At 31.6% G+C, this 27826-nt stretch overlaps 1 protein-coding gene across 1 annotated transcript; it reads right to left on the reverse strand.

Moving 5' to 3' along the window:
- Window positions 1-359: 359 nt before the first annotated feature.
- Window positions 360-26599, reverse strand: LOC145266498 (3'-5' exoribonuclease HELZ2-like). Its single transcript, XM_080122226.1, has 17 exons — window positions 26474-26599; window positions 25459-25489; window positions 23958-24038; window positions 22085-22180; window positions 21387-21446; window positions 20189-20605; window positions 17115-18455; window positions 14552-14843; window positions 13845-14049; window positions 12861-12968; window positions 10926-11428; window positions 9878-10342; window positions 8511-8702; window positions 7718-8084; window positions 4811-5221; window positions 3080-3161; window positions 360-1651 (listed from the first exon to the last, which is right to left on the reverse strand). The coding sequence occupies exons 1-17, from the start codon at window positions 26543-26545 to the stop codon at window positions 1266-1268; spliced, it is 5109 nt and encodes a 1702-aa protein (XP_079978352.1). The 5' UTR covers window positions 26546-26599; the 3' UTR covers window positions 360-1265.
- Window positions 26600-27826: the final 1227 nt, after the last annotated feature.

The following is a 27826-nucleotide window of genomic DNA, read 5'->3' on the forward strand; positions in this document are numbered from 1 at the left end:
GCTCTACTACATAATCAAGTTACTTGAATTGATTTTCACAATAAAAGTTTTAAAATAAAGCTGTAGTGTTGTTTTCTTAAGGACAACACTTTCATCGATCGTTCCATCCTGTACTTTGGAAGAATTTATTAAAAAATAAAGAAACTCTGCATAAAAATTATAAAGGTTTTCTCTTAATAATTGTAAATATTTACTTTTAAACTAAATTTCTTGTTGGTCATAATGAAAAGTATTACATTGAAAAATGTAAAAGCCCTCCCCACTCATCTTAAATAAACATTAGATCCTTTTTATTATAAACAGAAAAGCCCTGCCTCTAATCTTCCTAAATGAAGAAAAAGAAAAACAAACTTTGATTTTATTTATACATTTTATTGGAATTTTTTGAGATGAGTAATGTTTAAATATTTATTTGCGGACTGTTATCCTCATTTTCATAGTTGTTTCACCACGTTTTGGCCAGCTATTGCTCTGGCCTGCTTTGGGTAGAATTGAAACTGCTATCTTCAGACAATGCTCACCCATAGATTCAGCGCCTCTATCCACTGGGCCACGAATGGAACAAGAGGTTACCGATACACATAATCAGCAATATGGACACATCAAATTCCCTTTAAATTAGGATAAAACTTAAAGAGCTTTAGTGGATACGGGATCAGAAGTTTCTGTGATAGTGTTTTAAACCTGAAATTCAAGAGACAATAAATTTGAGTCTGGTTTCCTCCTTCATTACTAATTTTATCTCAAGAAGAACTTGACTAGAGATTTGAACCTTTCCAAAGAATCTTGACTCAAGACTACTTCAGCCTGGAACTTTCATAACATTCAATAGAAAATGGTGCCTTTTTATAGACAGTCGAAAAGAAGTTTAAAATGTGTTCTTCACAATGGCAACTTATATGGATCGGTTCCTCTAAGTCATTCAACGACCCTCAAAGAAAAATATGATGAAATAAAACAATAAAAGTAATACGTTATGAGCATTACTGTCCCATGTATTTGGGTATTTGGTTGCCATACACTGATTATTTTTTCATTTATCTTACAAGTAATTTGCAGTTGTTTTTTTTATCATTATTTGCAGTAAGGATTGAACCTTCAACCTCTCTTTACAACTGAATTTTACCAAGTACTTTATCCATTACACGACAGGTTCTTGTGGGCAGGATACCCAAATAATACAAATTTATGTTTTCTGTTTATCTCTGTGACCAGACATCAGAAATCATAAATGGTTATTTCTTTCTCTCTCACTTTATGTTTTTTTATGCTGCTAAAATAGTGCTCGCCATCTGTTCAACTTCATCCTTCTTCTCATTACATATCTCTCGAATTAGAATGAAATCATTTAGTTCCTGTCGTATAGCGTCAGAGGTGAGATGTGGTGGATGAATACTGCGCAGTTTGTTGCAGTGATGCATGAACAGCCGCCAAATTGTAGAACATTTTCCATAGCCAATGAGAGCAACAGGGTCGCCTACAACAATAATGGCATATTTAGCCCGTGTCATAGCTGTGTTAAGTAACTTCTTGTTGAAGAAAAATCCAAACTCATTTGTTTCATCGCAGTAGTTGGCAAGATTCTCCGAGCTTATATCAAAAAATCTCCGGGTACGCACAGTGCTAATGATAATCACATTGAATTCTTTTCCTGAAAAAGAAAGAAAATACAAATTAGTTAACTATCAAGTTTAATTCTTTAATATAATCACCATTAACTTAAATTTTATGTCAAGGAGTTAAAAATAACTAAATTTTTTTTCACTTTTATTGAATTTAACTAAATGATAAAAATTGTTTTTAAAATGTATATTTAATGTACTCAAAGAATTAGACTGGATTTAAGATTATTTTTCAATTGTGTAAGTTTTAACATTCCAAATAAACCTTTCAATTTGGTATTGCACTGCTGGCAGAGCACTCTATTTTTTGTTTATGTATATGAAATTATTAATGAAGCCTTTTAAGAATACCATTTTAGCTATATTTCAGATCCAGAGAATGCATTAATAATTCACAGCACAAACAGAAAAAAAAAAAAAATGAAAGTAAAATTAAATTACAATATTCATTCACTCATCAAATTCAAACCAGATATTATGACAATGAAAGAGTTTTCCATTTTCATCAGAGTATAAAAAAAATGCATCCCTTGAAAATATATTTTTAAAAATATTTTTTTTTGCAAAAAATAAAAGGCATTTTCAATAGAATAACAAATTAAAATCAACCAGTTAATTCATTTTTGAAACGGTGATCCATGAAGCCAGAAGAAGAATCTGAAATCGAAACATCAACAATCCAAGTGTCATGAATTGCAGCATAATAAAAACCTTAAATTAATTGGTCAATTGATTTTAATTTGTTAAAATATGGGAAAAATGCCTTTTCTGCAAAAAAGTTTTATTTATTCATGGATTTAAGATTTTTCAGTATAATTTCTAGTTTAAATTGCCAGTAGCAACAACAGATGTAAAATGGTTTGTTTGGTTGTTTTTTTTACACCTTTTTTTTTTTTTTAGTTATTTCAGACCTAAACATGATATTTGTACAAGATATTAAATACAACTAGCAAGACTACAGGGTGTTGCCCAAGGCAAAAGTGTAAAATATTTCTATTAAAACTTTATCACTCTAGTTGCCTCTTTATACGTCTCTTTCCATTTGACTATTTTACCCCTCTCTTTCTCCTCTGTTCAGCCCATTCCTCTCTAGTTGGACATCATATGCAGGCAACTGTGCTTCATATTATAGACACAGTGAACTAAAAGTCTTGAAGATCCAAATCACAAAATGAGCCTAGGACTATAAATCAAAGAATTCGTCCAAACACATAACTTGTGGTTCTATGATAGTACCAAAACCCAGATCTCAAAGATCTCTAAGACAATAATTCCACAATGATTTGTAATTATTTTGATTAGCCTCAAAACATTTTTAAAACATTAAAATAATTTATATTATAAACAAATCCCAACAAATGCATAATTTAGTTTTATGTAAAAATAGTAAAATCAGAAATGCTTTTTCTGAAATTTAAAATGAAGAAAAAAATTCATCTACATATGGGATTACTTACCTGGAAGATTTTCAACATGTTCAACAGCCACATTGGCTAGGTTTTCCGAGTGGTTACGCAAACAAATGCGGATCTGAGTTATCTGAAAAAAGTTTGAAAAAATAGATTTTGCGTGATAATCTTCAATTTCGGTGTTTGTCTGCAGGTGTAGATTTTTTGCTCTTGGTCAAAAAGAATAAACATGCAGGAAATTGAAATCGGATTTTTAAAAAATACAATTAAAACATTAGATTAAGCCTGATACTTAGTAAACGTGAGAAAAATTCATTTAAATTTCAGCAGTAAAGCAAATATCTTCTGCGGGTTTTTGTTTTTTCACAAAAATGTTGCAAGTGCAAATACTTAAAAATTTCATGGAGACATTCATAACTGAGCCAATCTAGACTTATTTTTTACTAGCAGGGAGACCTGACGTTCGGCCTAGGATTGAAGGTTTCACACTTCCATAGTTTTATTTTCACCGATTTCAACTTGACCATTTTTCAATCAAATCAAATCGTGGCCTGCACCAGGAGAAAACTTCACATGCCTCTCCAGTGACAGTCCACTATACAGTCTACATTGCACTGTAGAGAACCTACTGTTGATTCTATAAAATTATTTTTGTATAAAATGCCTTGCATTAAAGCTTAAAATGCAAAAGTCAAGTATCATGTTTCAATTGTGCTCTAAACAGAAACATTCATTTTGAATGCATCCCTATTATATCAAAGAGCCTACTATTGATTTTTTATATCTGGCCTTTTGGATTGTGTGGTGATAAAACTTCTCAAATGCACTTGTGATGTTAGGCTGTGTAAGGTGTTAAATTTGCTCAAAATTGCCTGTTCCTTCTTTCATCAGATTATTTTGATTGGTAGTGTTCTTATATTTTGTATTGAAGTGTCTTTGATAAATATCAGACACAAAGGACATTTATGTGAAATTTCATAAATATCGGTTCAGCCATTTTGGAGTCCATAGGGAACAAACTCCTTTTATATAATAGTATTATATTTAAATCATTATATAATAGTATTATATTTAAATCATTAAAATCAAGATTTCCAAATTTTAATTTTTAAGCATTTAAAGATATGTCATAAAATCGAATTCCAGTTTTGCACGACTTTTTTTGTCCTCTTACAAGACATGAAAATCAAAATATTAAACGAAACCTTTAAAATCCCCAATTTTGAACAAATTCCATTACATGATTTTGAACACATTTCAAATTTAAGATTTCAATAGACAGGAAAAGTTAGAAGTCATTTCCGACATGTCTAACTTCAAACATGAGGCAAGATGAAAAAAAAAAAAAATAAGGTCTTCCTAATCTAGTAAGCGATGTCGTTTTCTTCTCACAACCTTTTTCTTACAAAAGAGACATTGCTAGTCTATCTCTGCTCTATCATTTTTATAGCGAGTGCTCAATTGAGCTTTAATCTATGGACCCCCCCCCCCACCCTGCAAAATATTCACAAACACATCTAGCTAAAACAAATGTCAATTTCTTACTATCTATCTCCTGCAAATTACATGAACAAGTTTTTTTCCTAGAACTGCTCGCCTGTGGAATTCTATACTGCAGGGCTGCTTTCCAGCTAACAACAGGATCATTTTCAATTCCAATATAAACAAGTTCTTGTTGAGATGTCCTCTTAATCAAATTCTATCTTATTTCTACAGCTACTGACCTGATCATTAACCCTCGAGTGGCCTTCACTCGTTGAAAAAAAAGATTCAACTTACTTGTTCTTTGTATGAACACACAACGCAAACAGATTTCGGTTCAAAAGGTCCAAGCATATCCGGCCAAGTTGACGCTACAGAAATCACACAATTGACAACTTGTTGAATTTCTTTTATATTGAAATAGGACGGGATGTTTGAGTGATAGTCCTCAATACCAGACACGGCATAAAACTGTAAAGGTTTTAGATTGGAAATGGCCGGTACGTTGTTTGACTCGATCGTAATGCCATAAAAACAGGTGGAAATGAAGCGAGTGATCTCGCTCACACTGCGATAGTTTTGCATCAAAAGTGTGTGCAGAGGTGAATTAGTTATCGCATTCGAAGGATAATGTTTCTCATAGTGGTCAAAAAGTCTTTGCATGATGGATATTCCAAGACCAAGTCGCCGGGCTTCAGGAGAATGGATCTGGATAAAAAATAAATTAAAGTAAAAAAAAATAAATAAATAAAAGAGAAAAAAAATTATAAAGAAATCTTCTTGAACTTTGGAATCTTTCTGTCAAACTCGTGAATCTGCACAGAATTTCAAATGTAACCTTTTATTTAATCCATGGAGGTAGCAATACTATCAGCCATGATTGGATTCAAAGTAATTCACAATTATATTTTGAGTATCGCCCATAACTGAGAATTGAACTTTCAATCTCCAGAAGAGTGTAACTTGCGACCAAATTTTACCCTGTACTTTATCCACTGCACCAATAGACTATTAAAAAAACAAAAAAACACACTGGTCTATTTTCTATTTCAAATCTGTCATTAATGGGGCTGTGACAACAGCATATTCTTTTCATTGTTTTGACTCTTGATTATATATCCGACACAGACAATCAACTGAGAACCACATCAGTCTATATAAAAACATAAGATATTAAATGCTCAAAAGTCAAAACAATGAAAAGAATATTCTGGTGTCACAGCCCTAGTTATTAAATACTGTTTTACTACAAAAACTTGCAATTTTCCCAATTAATAAATGCAACCAACAAAGAGACTTTATGCAGATTCATTAACTAAAGCACGATCTACATCTGTTTGCAGAGTAAAAATAAGTTTAAACCAAAAGCATTCCAATTATAAAAATGATTCTGACTAATTGTAATAAATAAAAATAAACAATTTCCAATTATACTGGGCAACGCTGAGTGGCCCTGCTTGCCGAGTTAGGAAATAGCATCTGGGTGGTCCTTTTGACACAAGTTGGGGCGGGGATTTCACATTGTTGGATGTAACAGTGATCATGATGCCCAAAAGAATGTCTTCTTTAACAGATAATCAAAATGACCCCCCCCCTCCACAAGCTGGATAGCTGAAAGACCTAAGTTGGAATCATAAAATGTTTTTCAGTCAAGTAGATAAATTGTCAAGTGGATTTTAATTATTGGATTGACCGTGAAATCACTTTGTAAAGAAGGTCAACACTTATCCTACCTTATACAGATGGTCTTTGGAAAACTATCTCATAAGTGATAGAAAAAAGGTAAAGCCTTAACGGGAGTTAGGGTGAACGCACTGGGGCCCTCCCATTTTAGTGAGGATGAGAGGTATAGATTGAGAGAGAAGAAAGCGAAAAAGTTCCTTGAAGCTTAAGAACAATCCTTTTTGAGATGGTTTATGGAGAATAGTGGAATAAAGTTCTGTTGATCATGGGCGGGGCTAAGACAACCTGGTTCTGAATATAAGGCAACAATAGCCTCGAGGACACCTGCCTGACTGTCAGAAGACCCAGACCTGAGAGAAAACACTTGGATCTCACTCTGCTCCAAACCACTGAGCCCACACTGAAGAGACAGGCCCCCTCAGACTTAGGGTTGGTCGCCCAGAGTATCTGGAGTCAGAAATGGTCAACAATTGTAACTAACACTGAATAATTATCTTGTTTTTATTATACAACAAGCCGAGTTGTCCTTCTTGTCCTTTGTTTTGAAATGACCTCTACTTACCAGTGAAAAAAATAACACAGGTTTACAAAATCAAAGTCTAGTGGAAGATGTCTGTTTCTCTTGCCAACAGACTCTTTCTCACAAGACAGAGGTTGCTAATCTCTATCACTATTTTCATGGTAGATGCTCCAAGTTCCAATCTATGGTTCTTCCCAGTAAAACATTAACAAAAATTTGTCTAGATACAACCGCTGTAAGGAATTTTGCTTCTCTGCCCCAAACTAAACGTCCATGAATCAAATTTTCAAAAACTACCCATCTGTGGAACACAATACCAAATGGATGCTTCCCAGCACACTACCACAGATCTAAGAGAGACTCTGCATTCAGTTGTCTAGGCACAATATCAGGACCACTTGAATCCATTATGGTAACTTAGAGAAAGGCCAGATTGGAATTAATGCCTCAAAATACTTTTTTGTTCATGGTTTAAAGAAAGGTTAAAAGGAATCAGCAATACTGTTTACATTATGCAAGAACATCAGATTACTGATATTTTAGCAACAAGTATTGTCCGTATAAAAATACTAAAATGTTATATCAGATCAAAAAGAAGAAATACAAGAGTTGCAAATAATAAAAGTCTATTTTAAAGACTCACAGTAGTTAGAAATAAAACAATATGGTGTATAGAAATGCAGATCGACAAAAAGAGAAAAAAGAAAATGGCAAGATAAAGCAAGAGCAGGGAAGAAATAAAATCCAATTAAACAGTAGCGATAAAATAATCAGGTAAGCCCTAGCAATTTGGCAGAAATCAACTTATATATAAGAGGATTTTGACAAAAACTGTAGAACCCACAATAATGGTATATATCCGCAGATAAAAACAATACTGAAATATAAAAAAAGAAAATGTAATTGTAAAATAATGAAAACCCCTTTTTAAGGAGCACAGTAGTTATAAATAATGACAATATGAGGTCTACAAAATGCAGAGAGTTGTTCAGATTACTTGCCTTAATGCCCATTTGGTAACGATCACCCGAAAGGATAATACGGGTGCTGCTTGAGGACAAACATAGAGGAAGCAAAATCTTAGCTTCAAATTCTTGGGCGGCTTCATCAATAAAAATGTGGGTAAAGTGTTTGATATTAAGGTTTATCAACTCATAGCAGTTCTCAAGTGTGCAGATGACGACACGGTGATGTTTAATAATTTTGATAAACTCGTCTTGTCTGGGTGACCTTAATATATATTTCTGCACTTCTATTGGGATTGACGAGATCCGTCTTCCAGCATAATATATACGCAATAATATATTTGGTTCGCTTCGCTGCTGCACGTAATCATCCAAGTGTTTAAGAATAAAAAGATCTGCAGAACTAGAAGAAAAAAAAAGAAAAACAATATATATATATACATATCTGGGATTAATCAATGTCATTTTATTTTAAAATTAAAAATAACAAAAACGCGGGAAAAAAAATCTCTAAATGTAATGGAGACAAGTTGTTCTTAACTTAAAATATGAACTATCTCCCTTACATTTTGGGGGGTTTTTTTTTTTAGGCCATTTAAAATTATCTTTATTGTAAAAATATTATTTGACAAAGAATTTATTTTCTAAGGGGAAAAAAAAAATCCTGAAGCTATTACGTTTTTTTATTGTACATAACATGCTGTAACCATAAAGTAAAATGATTGATAGTAGGAGAATGTGAGCGATGTAATAGATGAATAGTTCAATTCATTAACAATAAAAATGTACAAAGTTTCCAATCATTTCAAACGGATTTTTTTCAACTTACCTGTTACACTGGGTACATATTAGAATCTTGGCATCTGGTTGCTCGTCAAGCAACAACATTGTGGTTTGTGCAAGCGTTTCCGTTTTTCCAGTGCCGTAAGCACCATTTAGTATGAATGGAACAGGGTCATTCTTCTGTGGGTTAACACTGTAATTCACGGCATGCATTTGTTCTTTATTTAAAAAGTTAGAGCTGTGTAGAGAATAAAACAGTTTCTTTTAATATTTCTTATTTTTTAAATATCAAGCTAAAGAAAAAATTATCAAACAAAAAATGCATGAAAGACCAAAAATAGAATGGTATCAACACGTTAATTTTCTCAATATATTTAGGTAGAACTTATATAAGTTTGCTTGGCTTACATTTGCAATGTTAACCTTTGAACTTATTGATTCAGAGCTAATTCTGGAAATTAAACCCATTAAAGATTTATTAACAAGACCTAGTGGGAATTCCAGAGATGCTTAACTCCTTGTTGTTTGTCTTACTGTACAAATACTTATCATATATATTTTTTTTTTAAATTACACCTTTTAATTTGTCTACATGTAACAATTTGGCATATATGCCACATAGCAGATTCAAGACACCAAAGACACCTTTATGGTGAGCTGTTCAAAAGGGGGGGGGGGGGGGAAACCCCAGTTCAGTCTGCATTCTAACTCATGGGAATACCTAACCCAAGAAACATACTCCTGGAGTATCGCAAGCCACAAAGGAGCTACAGTTGTTGAATCTGCATTGAAGAACACAAAATGAAGCAGAGCAGTCAGTACCTCTGCTACTGAATAATCTCACATGTGTCCCACATGCGGGTGATACTTCAAAGCTCGAATTGAATTGATGAGCTATCCTCGGACTAACAGAACAATTGCATGATCATGGTCAATTATCATGTAACAATTCATTTTAAGATAATTCACTTATTTAAAATTGTAACATTTAGATGGATTAGGATGCAAAAAGTTTTAAAACTGTTTAAGTTGAGACTGACAGAATTCTATTTATGACAATTTATTCGATTTAAGAATAATTCATTTTGAAATGGGTAAAATGTAATTTTTGCTAAACAACAACTTTTCATTTTACTCTTTTTCACCCCAAACAAAGTGTATTCTTACTTTAGTCATAAGGGGCTACTATTTGGGATTATCATAAACCAAGGATTGTAAGAAGTTGAGAAGCAGGATGTCTGTTCACATTACATTTAAACTTGAAATAGATCCAGTGCACCCAGTGAGTGAGATAATAGGGTCAAGAGTTAATTTGCAAAACACAACACGCTAGAAAAAGTAAAAAAAAATTTTTTTTAAAAGTCTTAACATTAAATAAGTCAAAAGAGGAAAAAAGCAGTTGAATGAACTCACCCGTATTTGATTGCTTTCCTTTCATACTTTAAGGGGTACATTATAGGATTAGGAAAGAGCATATTAATGTGGTCTATGTCTATGTTGTCAAGTGCAAAATGCATCTGACAGAATGGTCGCCGGTTGAGTTGAAACTGTGTTTCTATAGGGCAGTAGGAATTACAACTCAGTCCAAGATCTAACATGCAAGACCTTGTTAAGGTAAGGTAAATAAAATTTCGATTTTGACCTTTGAATTGTACTGAATCCTCTTTAAATATTTCCATTTCATAGACTTTGCTGTCAGCTGTGGGCAAAGCAATATAGACAGATGTGCAGTTGTTCAGTATCAGCCGGCCGAGGTCTGTGTCTTCGGATAGTTCTTCTGGTAAACAAATCTTAGCGAAACATTCACCAGGTCTCTGGATGTAAAATGGTCCTTCATGAATGACGTCCGTCACAAACATGGATCCACTCAAACTGTACCTAAAGAGGAAAATATCAGAAAAGAAATGAGGAAAGCAAGTACAAAGAGATATATAACATATTGAGGAGAGAGAGAGAAAGAGTAAAACAATAAAGTCATTTAAAAAAGTACTTCTTATCCAGAATTCAACTTAAAAAAAAAAAAAAAATAAATAAAAATAACAAAAATGCAGAAAAATCTTTATGGTATATGTACTCATCACAGAACAAAAGTGTCATAGTCCAAAAACCACATGAATTGATTAATTTTTAAACTAAGCAAATTCAATTTTATGATTTTTAGCAATGTTTCATATTACAAGGCTGATTAAAACAAGCAAAAAACCTAGGCAGTTGAATTGCATTGTCTGCCTTGATTTTTAAAACATGTTGAATCCATTTGGGCCACTCATGAAAGTCAGATTTTTTAAAGATCTGATTAAAAGTTGAGTTTAAAAAAATAAAAGAAATTTTTTTAAAAGTAGTCAAGTAATATTTGGATTACTACATTTTCAACCCATGACGGGTACATAAATCAAAATTGTTCCAGTCAGATTTGTTTCTAGCTTGCTACACACCTCCAATTATCATAAAATAAAATTACCTCGCCATCTTTTGCTGACGTGCAAACTCTTCCAAGTAAAGTAATTTGTGCATCTTCTGCACATAATTGTGCCTATTTAACTTGGTTGAAGTCACCTCATGGGTCAGAATATTTTCGATACTTGTTGGTGGTTTGTATTTTTTCATTAAATCTGATTCTTCTTCCAGAAGGATAACTTCACGGTTTTCTGGTGTCCACACTAAAAATTGTGTCTTCTCATATGTTGTCAATAGTTGCTGTATTTCATGATGCTTTCCCAATTCAACCTTAAGATCTTGAAAAAGTAATGGCTTGTCTCCAAAATCAAAAAGGACTCGTTGTCTAAATGACCCGTGCATGTTGGCATTGAAACTGATTGTTACTTCCCAATGATTGATCGCTCCTTTCTGTTTGCAGAGATGGCCATCCAAAATCTGGTATTTACTTTTGTTGAAATCAGTCGTCAGCATGAAATGCAATCGATCCTTGTCATGGAGAAGGGAAACTTTTTGCAATTCCTTTGTCTGTTGGTGAGAAGAAGGTTAAGAATGTTAGTGATAGAATTTTAATATATCAAAACAAGTTGGAATGAGAAAGTATACATCTAATGTTATTGACCGTTCTTATTATGAAAGTTTAATTTAAAAACCAAAAATTGTTCTTAAACATTAAAATACGATTTTTTAAAATTGCACCAAGTAGGTGTAGGGACTTCAACATCAACTTCAGGCTTACAAATGTCAACAAGATTGGACAGATCTCTTATGGAGGGGCTGACATTTCAGGGTTCATATCACCAGAAAATGAAGAGAACAAAGGAAAACTAAATAAGTCTTCTTTGAAGATGTATTATGCCAAAAGTCTTAGAAAAAAAAAAAAAAAAAAAAATAAGATGATTTTAATTTAATAAAATATTTCATAACCTTTTGTTTATCAAATATTTTCCACGAATCAAAATGTTTTCAAAGATGCGACAACTATGCATTATTTACTTTTTACATTTTTCATTAAAAATGGATAAAAATATTTTACAAATGTTCAATACTATATTTTATTAGTATTTTTTTTATGTTTCTTTATTTTAGTCATCATATTTGGTCTAATGTCCAATTTGACCTGCTTTAAGAAATTAACTTCCAAAATAGTTTTCATGCAAGGACGAGGTTGACAAGTATTACAAAAACTGTTTTAGATCTGTGCAGAGAGATCCCTACACCAGACTAAAATTTGAAAGAAACAAAAATATTTATTTTAAACGCACTTATAAAATGCATTTCAAATAAATATTTGTTTCTTTCACATTTTAACACAAATTAATTCCACATATTTGAATTCTTCAAACTATAATTCCAATCTTCAACATTATTTTCACCAGGTTTCGGTTGATGTAACCTCCAACCTTTTTCAGGTGCATCTTGTTCAACTCTAGAATCTGCAAGGAATTTTGAACTACAAACCCTTTATTTAACATGCTCTCATTCCATCCGTCATGATGTGGTAGAAATTCCAATTCACAATTGCATTATGGGTGTCACCCACACTGAGGATTGGATCTACAAACCCCCCAAAAAAGGGGTTCCATTCGAAATTCCATGCAGATCTTTGAGTTCAACAAAAATATTCAGTTTAACAAAATCCAAGAACCTGAAGAAGGCTGAAGGTTACATCGACTGAAACATTAATATAGAACTCAAGATGAGAACAGTAGTCCAAAGAATCCTAACAATAATCAATCTTTGTCTGAAAAATCCATGACCATAAATTATTTCCATTGCAATGTAGAAGGAAAGCCAAGAAATGAGAATAGATGCACTTGAAAAATGTGCCCAAACACAGGAAACTTATTTACAACTGGAGCGTGGCAAATAAAAACGAAAATCTTCTTCAAACTTATGACAGATTGAAAGTGCCAAAAATTCAAAATTATTTGTGTTGCAATCAAACAAAGCTCCTTACCTCACTGGTCACCATGATTTTCCATATGTAGGAGAATTTTGATTCTACTGATAATATAGTCATGTCACCAATCACTTCAACTTGGACATCTGGAATATTATTTCTCATCTAATAAAAAAAATATTTAAATAACAGATGAAATTTTTGTGTTTTCCCCCATCTAATGCAGGCAATAAAATCCATAACAAATATAATAGAACTCAAAAAATTGTGTATAACAAGGAAAAAAAAAAAAACTCCCAGTTGTAGCATTTAATATTTTTTAATATCCACATTAGGATTGAATCTGTGCAAAGCCTTATATATGACTATAATACTTTTAAATAAATATTAATTTTTATATCTACAGACACAAGTGCTTCATGCTTATGCAATCATCAGTGTAAGAAGTGCTAATTACTGCTGGTCAGGAGATTCGAACACTGTCAACAAAGACTGTTCTAGCAGTCTTACAGGTCTCCACCAGTAACTAACATAAAAAAAGAAAGAAAGAACTCTCATCCTGGTAGACCTACTCTTGCTAGGTGTCCACCCTACTGATAAAATGAATTCTTCCTTTTACTATACCGGCGGGGAGAACATGTCCCTTGGCATTAGCATACAAGTCATGTATACCTGCCAATCGAACTGACATACAACCACACTATTTGTGGTATTTGCTTTTCTGCTCAATATATTTCGTTTTCACCACAATAGAGTTGTGTCTTCTCGACCCTTACGGGACCACAACACCTTCCTAACACTATTTCTTGTAGCATCCAGAAAATTCATTACAATTATCATAAAATAAGTTTTCTTTAAACATCGCAAAAGAAAACGTTCATTCTTTCTGATGTGATAATCTTTATTATAGATAGAGGTATGCTTGCCAGCATTAGTCATTGAGGATAGTTCCTACTCCCTCTTCCCCCGCCTTCCTTTAGTTCTTTCCAGTTTCAACCTTGTAAAATGTACAACGAAAAAGTTATTTTAAAAGTTTCTTACCACATTGAAAGGTATCAGAGACTCCTGATAGGTTTTCTGCAGTTTGACAAGATAAGCCATATGTGGCATTTTGCCCATATTTAGCTTTAACAAATGCAGTTTATACCGTTTTCTCCATTCCTTGAATTCTTCATGCCCATGAGCATTTGGGCACATATTGCTAATGTCTGGGGTGTCTGAATATAGACATTCTTTTGTCTTATGTCTGTAAAAAAAATAAAAATAAAACGGAAACAAATAAACAAATGTTAAATTTGTAGCAATAATCATTAACTAATCATATGCCCAAATATGTGGAACAGCCAGAAGTGAACGAGTTATCTGCTCCTTATATAGGGAGTACCGGTGAGTTGTCTGCCCTTATGACTATACAAGAACTGATGGAGGCAGTCACTTTGCTTGGAAGTGGAACTCAGCAATTCAACCTTTCACAATGACTTCCACACTTTAAAGTTATGAGAGTTCAGACATATTGAAAGATCTAGAAGAATAAAGCGAGCTTTTTTTTTTTTTAATTAGAATTCAAAGAAAGTTTTGTGTCTCGGGCTGTGTTCGTCTGTGAGTGACTAATTGTCCATGGTTGACTTGTATTGTTTTGCCAAGATATTAAACCAAGAATAACTCAACCTCTAAGAAGCTAATTTATAAAATATAAAAAACTAATATAAACAAAAAACGAGTGAACATCCAACAAATTTACAACTTACGCTTCACATAATTCAATTTGGATTTCTTTTTCCCAATATAAAAGGTGTTTTTTACAGATTTCTAACAAAGGTGGTTGCCGACAATTCCACTGTTGTTCTTGATCGTTCGTCACACGCCTATAGTGGTGATGGTTTGTAGTGCAGTGTTCGTTATATTGTATTTTGCTAGCGTACCAAACACCACAATAGGCGCATGTATAGGAGGACTCCGACATTTTTTCAGCAGGAAGGAGGGGGGGCAACTCTTGTTCATTGGATGCTTGACATGAATGTATTTTCTCCAGGTTTTTGACTGAAATAAAGCATAACATGATCAAGTTATACATCTTATATACTAGCAAGCTTTCACAATAATAAAACCAATAGACTCCAGTTACTCGGGTCTCGGTTTCGTATATCTGTACTGATGAGCTGTAAATTGTATGTGAATATTAATTTAAAATAAACATTTTATAACTTTGTAAACATGAAACAAAACATCATTAATTCATAAATATTAATGTGATCGTACTGAAAGAAAAAGTAATTAGATTGTAATTTATGAAAATCAAGCTGGACCCTCTAAAGAAGGAACATTATAACAAATTGGTCCACGGAATAAAACGATCACCGAATTAAGAAATAACGAGTAATTATTAATATTAAATTTTTCAAAACCAACATGTAAATTAGTTAACTTGTGATTCGCATATCCAAAAGAAGTCTAAAGTCCATAGTGCAAAGTTGAATTAATTGTAAATAGTCATTTTGACTTTAATGTTTGTGCAAGAAATCGGCTCAACTTTTATCTATTCATTTAGTGTCCTATAACAATTTATTCATTTAGTGTCCTACAACAAAAGGGGTGTATTTGTTTGAAGTAGCTTCGTAATATTGGTTACTGTATTCAAGTCACCTTAATGAACAAGTATTCATTGTAGGAACTGGTATATCCTTAGTGTAAGGCTTTCACATTACCTTTCAATACTTCTACTCAGCTTAACCAGTCAGACTTATTTTTCAAAGCAGGAATTCTATATTGTTGCATCATTTAGATAGTTTTTCTTGACCAGCATTTCCTGGAGTTGACTTAATTCTGTTACATTAATACATGAGGAACAGAAAATAAAGCTAGAAATGTGAAATTCTACAAAGTATTTTGTTAAAATGACTTTCTTTTTTTAAGAAACTTAAATGCGTTCTAGTTAAGATGATGTGTTAACACAATAATTGAATTGACAACACTCCCTTTCACTAACAGCAGTAACTACAGATGACTACTGAAGCAGGGACAGTTTGCGGTTTACAAATTTTAATCTTTAGCCCTGGGTTCGACTTTTAATAAAGAAACAATCTTATCAAGGCTACCACTGACATCAACACCTGTGTACAGTACACATACATGAAGTCTTTTCTCTTCAAACAGGACTTCCTAACCATTTTTGTCTTCGTCCATAATCATGGAATTATTTTTTATCAACAGTTTTTTCTCATTTCTCTTTTTCATAAATTTTAACAAAGATAAAGTTGCTTTAAATGTTGGAATGAGACCATCTTTCAATTCTATAGATATGCGAGATTTTTGAAGCAATTTTTTGCTGCATGCTCTGTTGCATTTCTGGATGTTGCTTGACCATGCATTTGATCAAACACCTTGCACAAAGATTGCAGTTTTTGTTTAGAATATTATTGATATTAAAAAGATAAGAAAAATCTATATGTATGTACCTGTGATAAAATGAAAATATATTCCAAAATACAAATCAATCAGGTAGTTTTATTTTTATAAAGAAAAACCTCTCTAGGTAATTAATGTAAATTCGTAAGCATTACAACATAAATTAGTATGAATTATTGTTGAGTTATCTCCTTTTGTTTCTTGACATTTTTTCAAAGTGGCAAGCAAGAAAGTCACGTCTCAAATACTCATAAAATTTGATTTTCTTATTTAAAAATAAATATACTTGATCAATTTATGTGATTTTTGGAATATGTTTTCGTTCAGTCAGGAGGAGTATGTACATCACAGACTTTTTTTGTTTTAAATATAGAAGGAATTTTGGACAAGAAGCAAAATCTCTGTAAAACTGGTGTTCACCCGGATTAATTATATTAATACAACATATTTGTAGACTTCCTCAGATTTTTAGTGTAAGTTTTTTTTTTGTTGAACAAATATAATTCGTCCTTCTAATCAAAAAGTGCTATATGTATGGGATAAGAGACAAAAACTAAAGCGTTCCTTTAGTTTACAAATTCTTAGCCCTCACCTAAAAATTGAACAAGCTGTACTGTGTAAAAGTCACGCATTTATAATGTGGACATTTTAATTACATGGTCTGATAGTAGAATTGGGCACAAAAAAGACAAAAAGCAAAGGCTCCTTTTTAGTTTGCCAGTACAAAATATTTAGCCCTCACCTAAAAATTGAACAAACAATATGATTCATGGGATTCGTATAATATTAGAATTTAACATTTTTCATTTTTATTACAAATTTTTTTTTGCAATACAATCATTCAATTATCAGCCTTGGGTCACATTTGCACTGACAAACTAAAATTGCCTCAAAACAAATACTTACTCTTATTAATGAGCATCCATTTCCACACATCGTACTCCTCTTGAGAATGTGCAGAAATACAATTGTTTTCAGATTTGCATTCGTGATCAATTTGAAATTTTTGGGGGTTCGTAGATGGTAAACTACGAACCCGTTTTAACCCTGGGATCGTTATATATATCTTGGAGTAACTCTTCCTCCAGTAATTGCATTCTTTGTCCGGTATGTTTGGATACTTTACGAAACATCTTTCGCATAACGGCAAAAGTTCATACGGACATCTCCCTTTTTTCCCCACAAAGCAACGTGAGTAAAATTTCATTTCCTCAACGAACTTTTCTTCTGTGATGTTTGCCACAGTCAACAGAATCCACACTTCTCTTTCGACAGTGCTGTGTGCCAGAGAACACGTTCGCTTACAATTTTTATCGAAGCATTTTCTATAAAGACACAGCCTATGGACTTTATTAATTATTGTTTTCTCTGCAGCATAAAAAAGAGTCTTGTGGGAACTCCAGCAGTGGGCCTCTAAACCTTCACAGACGACTCCACTTTTATCTTGGTGTACGATCAGCCGTGAAAATTCAAAGCAAGCACCACAGATGAATGAAAAGGATGTCCCATATTTTGCGGTGAAATTAAGTAAACGATGTTTCTCACTAAACTCAGAATAAAAAAATTTTGTTAAATCAAATTTTTCTTCCTTGTCAGCATTCCATAAAAGAAGCTCAATGGTATTGTGAGCAAACGAACAATGTTTCTGGCCAGATGTGCACAGGCTGCGCTTTTCTGTTAGAGATCTACAGAGAGTGTAGTACCTATTAAAAGTAGCTAACTTTTTTCGTTCTCTGACTTCCAACCAATGAGAAGTCCCCTTTTCGGCAAAAGCTAAAATGTTTTTTAAGCAGTTTTCATGGGGTGAGGTTGTCATGAAAGTGTGAGGAAAACATTCGGCACAAAACATCCGAAAATCATGGGTCTTCTGAAGTGGGTTTTCATTTGTTATCGGCCAATATTCAACAGAGACGGGTTTTAGGGATAGATCCAATGATGCACATTCTTGTAAAGTAGCAGAATTACTGTTGCAGAGTTCAAGTTTGGAGGATTCACTTTTCATGGCTTCCATAACCAAGTCGGGAAGGGGTGGTAAACCATCCAACTTAGTTATAGCTGCAGAGTCAAGAGATGCTTGCACGATAGGTTTGCGTCCAATTACATCAATTGCTCTATCGGTCAGATGGGTGCTGCTCGAAGCTGAGTTTTCAACACATCTGTCTGGAAGACATTTCAAAGTGGTTGAATTTGTCAGACCAGGAATGTATGTTGTTTTCGACTTCACCTCCAGTAACTCCTGACTTGTCACTGAAATTAAAACCAAGAAAAAATAAATTAGATATTTTCATTTATATTATTTGTATTCAAGCAACAGTTTTCATCTTAAATGTTATTCTTGTTTTAGACAATGTAACCCGACTTAAGGTATGTCTTGTCAAACTCTGGAATCGTTTATTCAACTTGTAAATCTGTATGCAATTTTGAAGGCAACTTTTTAGTTAATCCACAGGGGTAACTTATTCTCATTCCATCAGCCATGACCAAGTAGAAATCTTAATTTGTAATTGTATTCTTAGTATCACGTGCATTGAGAATCGAACCTTCCACCTCTAGATAACTTGGAACTGGTTATGACTGAACACATTAGCAGACATTTCTACCATGAATTTTAGGGGTCTTAAACATTATGTTTATTAGATGTGTAGTTTACTAATTAATGGATATACAGAAATACACACACACATCTAGGACAGTAAGAGAAGTAACTCCTGCATATAAGATATGTACCTCTCTAAGTCAGCTGAGGATAATCTATCATTAAAAAACCATAAAAGAAAAACATTTAAAGTCCAACAAAATATCCTACATTTCAGGTGAGACTTTCATAGTTTATATTGAACCATAGTAATGGAAAAAAAAGTATTATAAATACTCGTCCGATTCTAAATGACAAAATTTCCTCTTTTCGCTATTTTCTTAATCGTTGTCTCAACTCGGCAAGCAAGTTTCCGGATGATAGTCTTCAGGGGTTTTTTTTTTTCATTGTTTTAGTGTGCAATTTTGGTAGAAGCAAAAATATTGTGTAATTGAATGTTATGCATATTTGTTGCTTTTATCAATTTGTTCTTATTTATTATTTTTTTTTAATTGTGTCAAAATAAAGTTTATTTATATATAATGATGCTATTAAACCTGATGGTTGGAAGTTACATTGGCTGAAATATTGCAAGAACAACATCTGAGATGAAAGCACTAGCCCAAACAAAAAATTGCAAAACTTGTATTTGTTATACCATCTATGGTTATACCGATTGCTATTTTATTTAGTGATTTATTTTGGGATCCATGAATTGGATTTTTATGCCTACTTGGGAAATTTATGTTAAGATTTCCAGGATATAAGGAGAAAAAAAAATACACCCTTTTAATATCTAATAAGAAAATAGTTCTTATTCGATTTATGGAGGAAAAGACATAAAATATAAATTATAGATGTGAATTACTCAACATGTTTTTGAGGTTCAGAGTTAAAAATTTTTTAAATTGACATTTTTAACAAAGATACTTTTTCTTTAATGACTGTGCATATGGTAAGTTTATGGTAAAGAAACATTATGTACCAATATGGTCTGGGTTTATGATTGTTGACAGTCAATTAAGCTATTTTGACAAATACAGTATAAATCTTTGGTTATAACTTTATTACATTTCAAAAATTACAAAAATGATCCATTAAAAGATATGGTAGATGTATTTTAAAGGAAACATTAGCCACAATTGTGAAATGCATTAACAATGGCAGACCATTAAGTAAATTGAAGTCGAGAGTTATCTCTCTTGTTTGTCATACTGAATTAGCTGCACAACACTTTCACATTAAAACATGATAAAATTCGATAATTCAATAAATTCTAGTTTTACTTGTAATTATTTTTTGGCTTTTAGACAGACATTCGTCCTTTATATAATAGATTTATGCCACGTTTTAAAACAAGTAGAATTCATGGACCCTATGGAAGTAGAAAAGCACATTTACTTACCAACATTATTTTTCCGCAGTACTTTTATGAACGTATCCAATTTGAATTTTTTTTCGAGTTCGTATGTCCATAGCCGATGTTCTCCTTCCCCGTGAGCAAAAGTACATGGTTTTTGTTTACAGGGGACACAGCGTTTAAAGTCTGGGCACATTTCATAGATGCTGCAAAATAGTGGGCGATTGCGAACCGATAACCAGCTGTTTTTAGATTTCTTTTTAATCGCAAGCTTATCCCGTGCACAGGTTGGGCACGTCTTTTTGAGACAGAAAGCATTGACACCTTCTTTCTCTTTAACGAGGCACCGAGTGCATACGAGATGGAAATCATAATCCGCATCGAGTGGAAAACTTATGTAGCTCAACTCTTTCGCAAGTTTGAGGTCGTTGGAGTTAATCTTTGCCTGAGATTTATTTTTAACTGTGAAAAATAAAAACAAATTTTTAAAACATGAAGTGGGATGCAAGTAACGTATGATAAAAACAAAATCGAGATTATTTTCCAACCTGGGGAGAGGGGGGGAGTAGTCTTATCTGTGAAGGGGGAGTGTCTCTCTTAAGGGGAGACAGTACAAAAAGAAAAAAAATTCGATATGGTGCTTCTGATATGTAACGTTACATTTAAAATTTGAACATTTTGGATTAATCAAATTAATGTCATTTTGGCTGTTATTCTCACAATGTTTTGGCCAATGTAACTTTCAACCTTCTTCATCTTGTCGAACTCTGAAGGTTGGGAGTTACCATCCAATGTGAACATACGATTCAAGATGAGAACAGTAATCTGAATATTCATTATTAATTCAGATCTCAAAAATTCTGAAACAATTTTAAATCTGTATAATTAGTCCTTTACTCCCTTCATAAATCATTTGAAGACAAAATTTAGTTTTTCAAAACTGTCACAAAAGGGAAAAGGTGAGCCAAAACAACACAAAGGATTAGAGAAGAAATAGCAAGACAAAGAAAAAAAAGAAATTACAGACAAATAAGGAAAGTCATTTTGGCAGCAATCAGTCTTTCATAATTGATCTCAACCAAAAAGTAACAGATGAACCTGGAGTTAAACCTCACTTATTAAGCACATCTAAACAACATACATCTATACTGAACTTGAAAAGCATATCATTACCAAGTTATATATGCCAGATTTTTGGAGAGATTTACACTTGATTCTTTAAATGTCATCTATGACAACATACCTGCAGATTTCTTGTTTGGTTTCTTTTTCTGTTTGGAAGCATTTGAATCTCTGGCAATTTCTGGAAAGAATTATAAAATTCATTGGAAAGATTTTCAAAAAATAAAGCAACATAGCTTTTAAAATAAAAATGAAATACTCTCTCCCTAATTGGGAACAGAACTTCCACTCATGAGGGTTGTTGTTGTTGTTGTTCCATGTGTCAATGCACATGCAGGTTAGTAACTTTTCTAACAGAGAACGGGGTTAGTTTATCTAATGCACCCCCTGCTAGGAATACCACTGGAGCTCAGGCATTTTTTGTTTTAGGCATTAATTTCAGTATGCTGGCTTTTCACGCCCACATCTGACATTGTGTTTAATGTGACAAGGAGGTAAATCAAATACTAGATGTAAACATGAGCCATCGTGTCACAACTATTTTCTTTGATTTCTTTATAACATTAAAAAACTATCACATTTTTTTAAAGAGATCGTTTTCGCCATATTGTTTGAATAAAATTATATATAATTTAAACAAAAATAAAAAATGCTTTCCTTTTCTCCTTTACCATTTTCCCCAATATAAAGAAATATATTTAGTTTCTTTCCTCCACACCCTAAAAAAAAAAATTACATTATTTTTGGAATTTGTCATAATTTAAATCTTATTTTTTCATAAAAGTAAACAATTTAAAAATGGTGGAATTGTAAACATACCTGAGGATTTGATTTCAATTAGTTTTTCCACTGTCTTGTTTGGCACTGTTGAGATCTCATCAGAATCACTCAAGTCCGATGAATCCGTGTCGGTTTCTAACAAATAAAATATAAAAACCTCAATTATGCTAACTCAGTCACATATTATTCTTCAGATTTCATGCGTAATATTAAACAAGTTTTAACTTGAAATGTTTCTTGCAACATGTAATAATCTTAAAAAGATTTTTCATTATACATAATTTTTCTCAAGATTGTCTTGGAGTCTTGTGAGAAGAAAACATGACAGATGCTTCTTTACTTAGTTTGAAGATTCAATGTTATGTTTTACAGGTGAAAAATCGAAAATTAAAAATATAACCAATAACTTTCATCAATCCAAAAATCTGTTTGGTGTTTTTTAAGGTTTGCATTTATTGCTAAGCCAAAGGCTAGAAATTATTTGTCATTAGGAGTTTCAAATCCATGTTTGTTGAGAGACTTGTGTAATAATATGCAGTTTGGTGGATTAATACGATTAGATATGCAACAACACTGGCATTAATTAACAATCTCCTAAAAGAATTTCCCTGCGCCATCAAATAAAAATATTCAACATTGGATGTGTAATATTTTTAAAAATTGTGTTACATTTCTATTTAATGCACAATTTTTTTTTTTTTTTTTATTTAAAAGAAATTGACCCCTTCCCCCAAAAATCCAACCAATGGATAAGTTTTCTGGTTGCTTCTATAACGAAAAAATATTGAAATAAATTTGAAAACGTTAAATGGCTTACTTGTTATTTGTTTACTTGTGATTGGAGGTGGCCTTATTGACTTTTCATTTGCATATGTGTCAATTATTGATTATTTCAGAAAGTTTTTGTTTTATGCCTGCTATCAGAAGGGAGTGATTTTTATGTGTGTCAATATTTAAGAGGACCCCCCCTCCACTGTCCTCAAATTATTTTATTTGTTAATAAATAATAAAGCTCTGGAGAATGTTATTTGGAGAATGTTACTTACACTACTTACATGTAATCGCCCTCCAAAAAAATAGAATCTGGGTTTATTTGGGAAATAAAGTACAATTATTATGTAAGAAATATATATATATATATATATATATATATATATATATACACTGTACTTTATTTAAGACTTTAGAATGTTCTCATGGTTTTGTTTTTTGTTTTTCTTTGTGTTGTGAAAGCAATTATATTTTGAAATAAATATTTTTATAAACATATTTTAATGTAAATCATTTTTATAAAAAGCTACTAAAAACTTTACAAACCGATTTTTCCATTTTATAATGTATTATTACTTCATAATACTATAATTATTTCATAATACTATAATTATTTCATAATGTTTTATTATTTCATAATGTTTTATTTCATAATACTATAACCAATAAATTCAGCAGAAATACTATTTTTGAGCTACTGCATATTTTTAAAAAAATCTCATCTCTCACCTAAACTTCAAGTTTATCAATTATTTTTATTTATTTTGCCCCCACCCTTAAAAGTTGAAATTTATTTTAAAAAATAAAATCAATTTTGCTTTCTAGCCCACCCAAAATAAAAAAAAAACATGTTTTATAAAAATATTTTTTCTTTTTCAAAAAGATTATATTTTTCACTAAATGAAAAAATTATTTTCAAAAATTGTTGTTTAGCTTAAAGACTAGAAATAAAATATTGTTTTCTTCCCTCCTCAAAGATAAAAATATTTATTTTTCTTTTTAAATAAATTAAATTTTTGCCTTTTTTTTTTTTTAATTACATTGTTTGAATTGGTCATAATTGAAAAGATCACCAATCTACACAAGACCTTGTTTTGTTTAAAAGAAAGGAATTTAAAAATTATGTAATTGTAAAACGTACCTGAGGATTTTGATTTCTTTAGTTTTTTCTCTGCCTTGTTAGGCAGTGCCACGGTTTTGCTGGAATCAGGGTCCGATGAATCTAAGTTTTTAAGAAATGAAAAGCAAAAAATTAATCAATTGCAAGCATTTGAAATTAAAGAAAAGTTGTCTGCTTGAATAATTAAATAAAAACTGGTGTCTGAATATTTGCTAACTTTGCAATCATTTTTTCTTACACTTCAAATAAAATTAATGTTAAAGTGTAGTACCTGTTTTGATACTATACTTTATCTTTAGTCCTGTCAATGATTAAGAAATCATTCTAGACTGTGGCAATTTTTATTTTTGTCCCAATCTGGAGTGCCTCTTTAATGACATCTAATTTACATATGTGTTTGTGGTGCATAATGTTTATACGTCACTCTTTCTCAAAATGCTCATTGAGTCATGCAAAAATGGTTGAACAAGCGTAAAATGCAAAGTAACTGGTGAGAGAGAAATACATAGACCACTAACAAAGGGAGATGGATATTTTCATTTAATTATAAATTATGGCTAATGAGACCAATTAAAATCGATTTTTAAAAAATATAACTCAATCTCAGAACTAAATATTTTCGCATGCAGTTTGTGTTAAAGTATATAGAAAAAGACTAATGGAAACAAATGCTGATGAATTTCACATTTAGTGTAATCATATGCAGTTATTTTGCAAGATTTTAAATGTTGGACTTAAGTAGCATTTAAGCTGACATATCAAACAGATATTCTGTTGAGCTAATTTTCATGTTTTATTGTTTTACCAGTTATTTACACTATAATAACACACTTCACTGCAATTTAATTAAAAATACATGCGAAAATAATATATACCCCCCAGAAACAAAACTCAAGAGAAATAACTTTTGAAAGTTGGACCTAAGTAGCATTTAAGTTGACATATCAAACTGATTCTGTCCAACTAATTTTCATATTTTCTCATTGTACCATGTTATTGGCTACAATTTAAAAATATAATTATACCACCCCTAAAACAAACAAAAAACTTGTCAATTAAAATTCTATTTCTTGTATAAGTTTAAAAGTACAAACAAAATTTAAAAACTAAGATGATTTCACTATATCCCGGGCAACATCGGGTAGGTACAATTGGTTTATTATAAAAAGATCAAAGATTGAGAGAGTGGGAGGAGAACTAAAATAAATTCAAAGAAAGTAAGAAAGAGTAAAAAAAAAAAAAAAAAAATCAGAGAGAGAGAGACAGACAAATATATGACTGCACTTTCACTATTTCATAAGATAGCAGAAAGATTTTAAATTAACAATAAACTTTAATTTTTACAGACAATACAAAAAATTAAATTATAAATATTCCCGGGCAACACTAATAGGTAATAAAAAACATGAAAAATATGTAAATAACTTGGAATATGGAATTGGCTATGTTGGGTTAAAATCCAATTGGATTCTTTTCAGTGGAATACTGGGAAAAGAATGAACATTCCAGAAAATATATTTACCGTTTGATTGCTCTGACGTTTCAGTGGAAACCTACAAAGAGAGTGAAAAATGTGTTGTATTTATTAATGAGTCATCACTTATCAAGGCTGGAAGCCACTCATGGATAAAAGCTAATACGATGGTCAAATGAGTTAAATCATGAACATAAGTTTGGCAATAATGAATTAAAATTTGATGGCTTATGAGGACGAGTTATAGCAAGTATCTATTGACATTGGATTTGAACATGTGTTAGCAAGGAGGGAAGCAACCCTGCAGCAATGTGCTCCATAGATGAAAACTCTTGGGAAGAAAATTCTGTTCATGAAAATTCAATTTGATGTTAGGCACAAGTAAAAGGGAAAATTCTTTGCAGTGGTGGATGAAAAAAAGTTTTTGCTGTTAAGATTGAAGCTCAGCCTAGAACATTTCATGAACATAAAAAGAATAGAGTAACACTAATAACATCTCTTCTGTGAGAATGCAGTTTGTACAGGGAGTTTGGAATAAATTGGACACTTTACTGCAAGTCAGGAAATTTAAACTGTCATAAAAACATCCTTGACGCTATAGGCTAGTATCTTTCCTCCAGGAAATAAAGTGTTTATGAATACAATGTAGGCAGCGAACAAAGTATATAGTTACGAAAGCATTTGACAACCGGAAGTGAAAATGTTGCACTTGTTCTAAAGTTAACTGCTTTTTCTTAATTCCCCAAACAGAGTACAATTTCAATTTCTTAAAAGGGGCTTTATTTTTTTTCAAATAAATATTAATTATTTTTTATACCTATAGACACTAATGTGTATATATATTCCCTGAAACAGCATTTCATGGTAAACAACTGATGATCCTTGAAAACTTATGACTATTGTTTGTTCGAGAAAGCAGGTTGGTTCTGTGATTGCAGATCAAATGGCATAATGATAAATTTTCCAAATAAGAACTAAAATGAAATTTTTATTAAAAAAATTTTTCAATATAATTTTCAAGGTTAAAAAGCTTTCACAATATATATATATATATATTACTTACCTTTTGCTGTCTTGGGAGTTCAGGTGTTTCTTCATCAGAAGAACCATATACTCGCGCTAAACCAAGCTTCATAATAGCTGATGTAATTTCTTCTTTACAAAAAGAGTCTGAAGAAAAAAAGGAAAGGATTTTTTTGCAATTTAAAAAAAAAAAAAAAAAAAAAATGTTAATTTGTTTTGAAAGAAAAATAAAAAAAACATGACGCTTATGGATTTTCTAGAGGGAGATAATTAGACTAAACAAAAATAAGCATATTTTGCATGAGATAATTTAAGACGCTATAATGCATCGAACAATGAAACAATTTTAAGTAAAAAAGACCTAATCTCTACAAAAGACAATATTACTCCCTGAAATTGCCAAATCAGTTTACAAAAAGGACATTTCTGGAAATCATTGTTCAGGTATAGGTGTATTCATTTTGGTTATTTAAATTCCTAATAATTAGGATCGCTAATTTATTTCAGTTTTTAGTGTTTTCTTTGTTTTTGTTTTTAATTTTTCCCTCTTTCATAAATTGCCTCAACAATTTCTGGGACTAGCTTCATGCAGCTCTTGTGGAGACAAGGCCTTATTTTTTTCCTAGAATAGTTTCCCTGTTTGAGGAATTCTTTTAATATTCTTAATTCTTTACAAAATGTTTATATTTTTACTTAATTGATGCTAGTTATTCCCACCCCCACCCCACATTTCCATGAGTGTCATTTCTCTTTCACTAAACAGTTATAATAGAAAGTTTAAAATTCACATAAAATTTTATTAATGCACAGTTGGGGATTAATTATTACAATATTATATTTATTCTAAAAGTTTTCTCAGAAACTATCGGGCAGATCTAAAGGCACCTCCAAAGCCATATGTAAAAGGACAGCGTTTTACACACGGCTATTTTCTGGATCAATTTCTATGGATGGGCATTAGAAAAAGGAGCAAAAAAAAAAAAAAAAAAAAAAAATCACCCTCTTTCATTTTATATTAAAAAAATTTTTTTCGTAGATTTTGCATTTGCAATTTTAATTATATAAATTATAGTTTTTTTATTATTGAAAACTTGTTATATAAAAAAATCTTTGTTTAAACTTCATATCATGTAAATATTTGAATTAAATATCATTTAAAACTTTTTAAAAAAGAATTACTTTAGAATTATGTTGTTTTTTTTTGTTATTCAAATTATATTCTAGAAAAAAATAAAGAAAAGTGTTTATTTTTTTAACATAATATTGATTTTATGACCAATTTTATTTACAATTTAAAGGTAAATGAATAAAATAACGGGATTTATATATATATATATATATATATATATATATATATATATATATATATATATATATGAAATCTTTATTATTT

The sequence above is a fragment of the Euprymna scolopes genome, chromosome 41 (assembly GCF_053919585.1).
Source record: "Euprymna scolopes isolate OS-2025 chromosome 41, ASM5391958v1, whole genome shotgun sequence".
NCBI lineage: Eukaryota > Metazoa > Mollusca > Cephalopoda > Sepiida > Sepiolidae > Euprymna > Euprymna scolopes.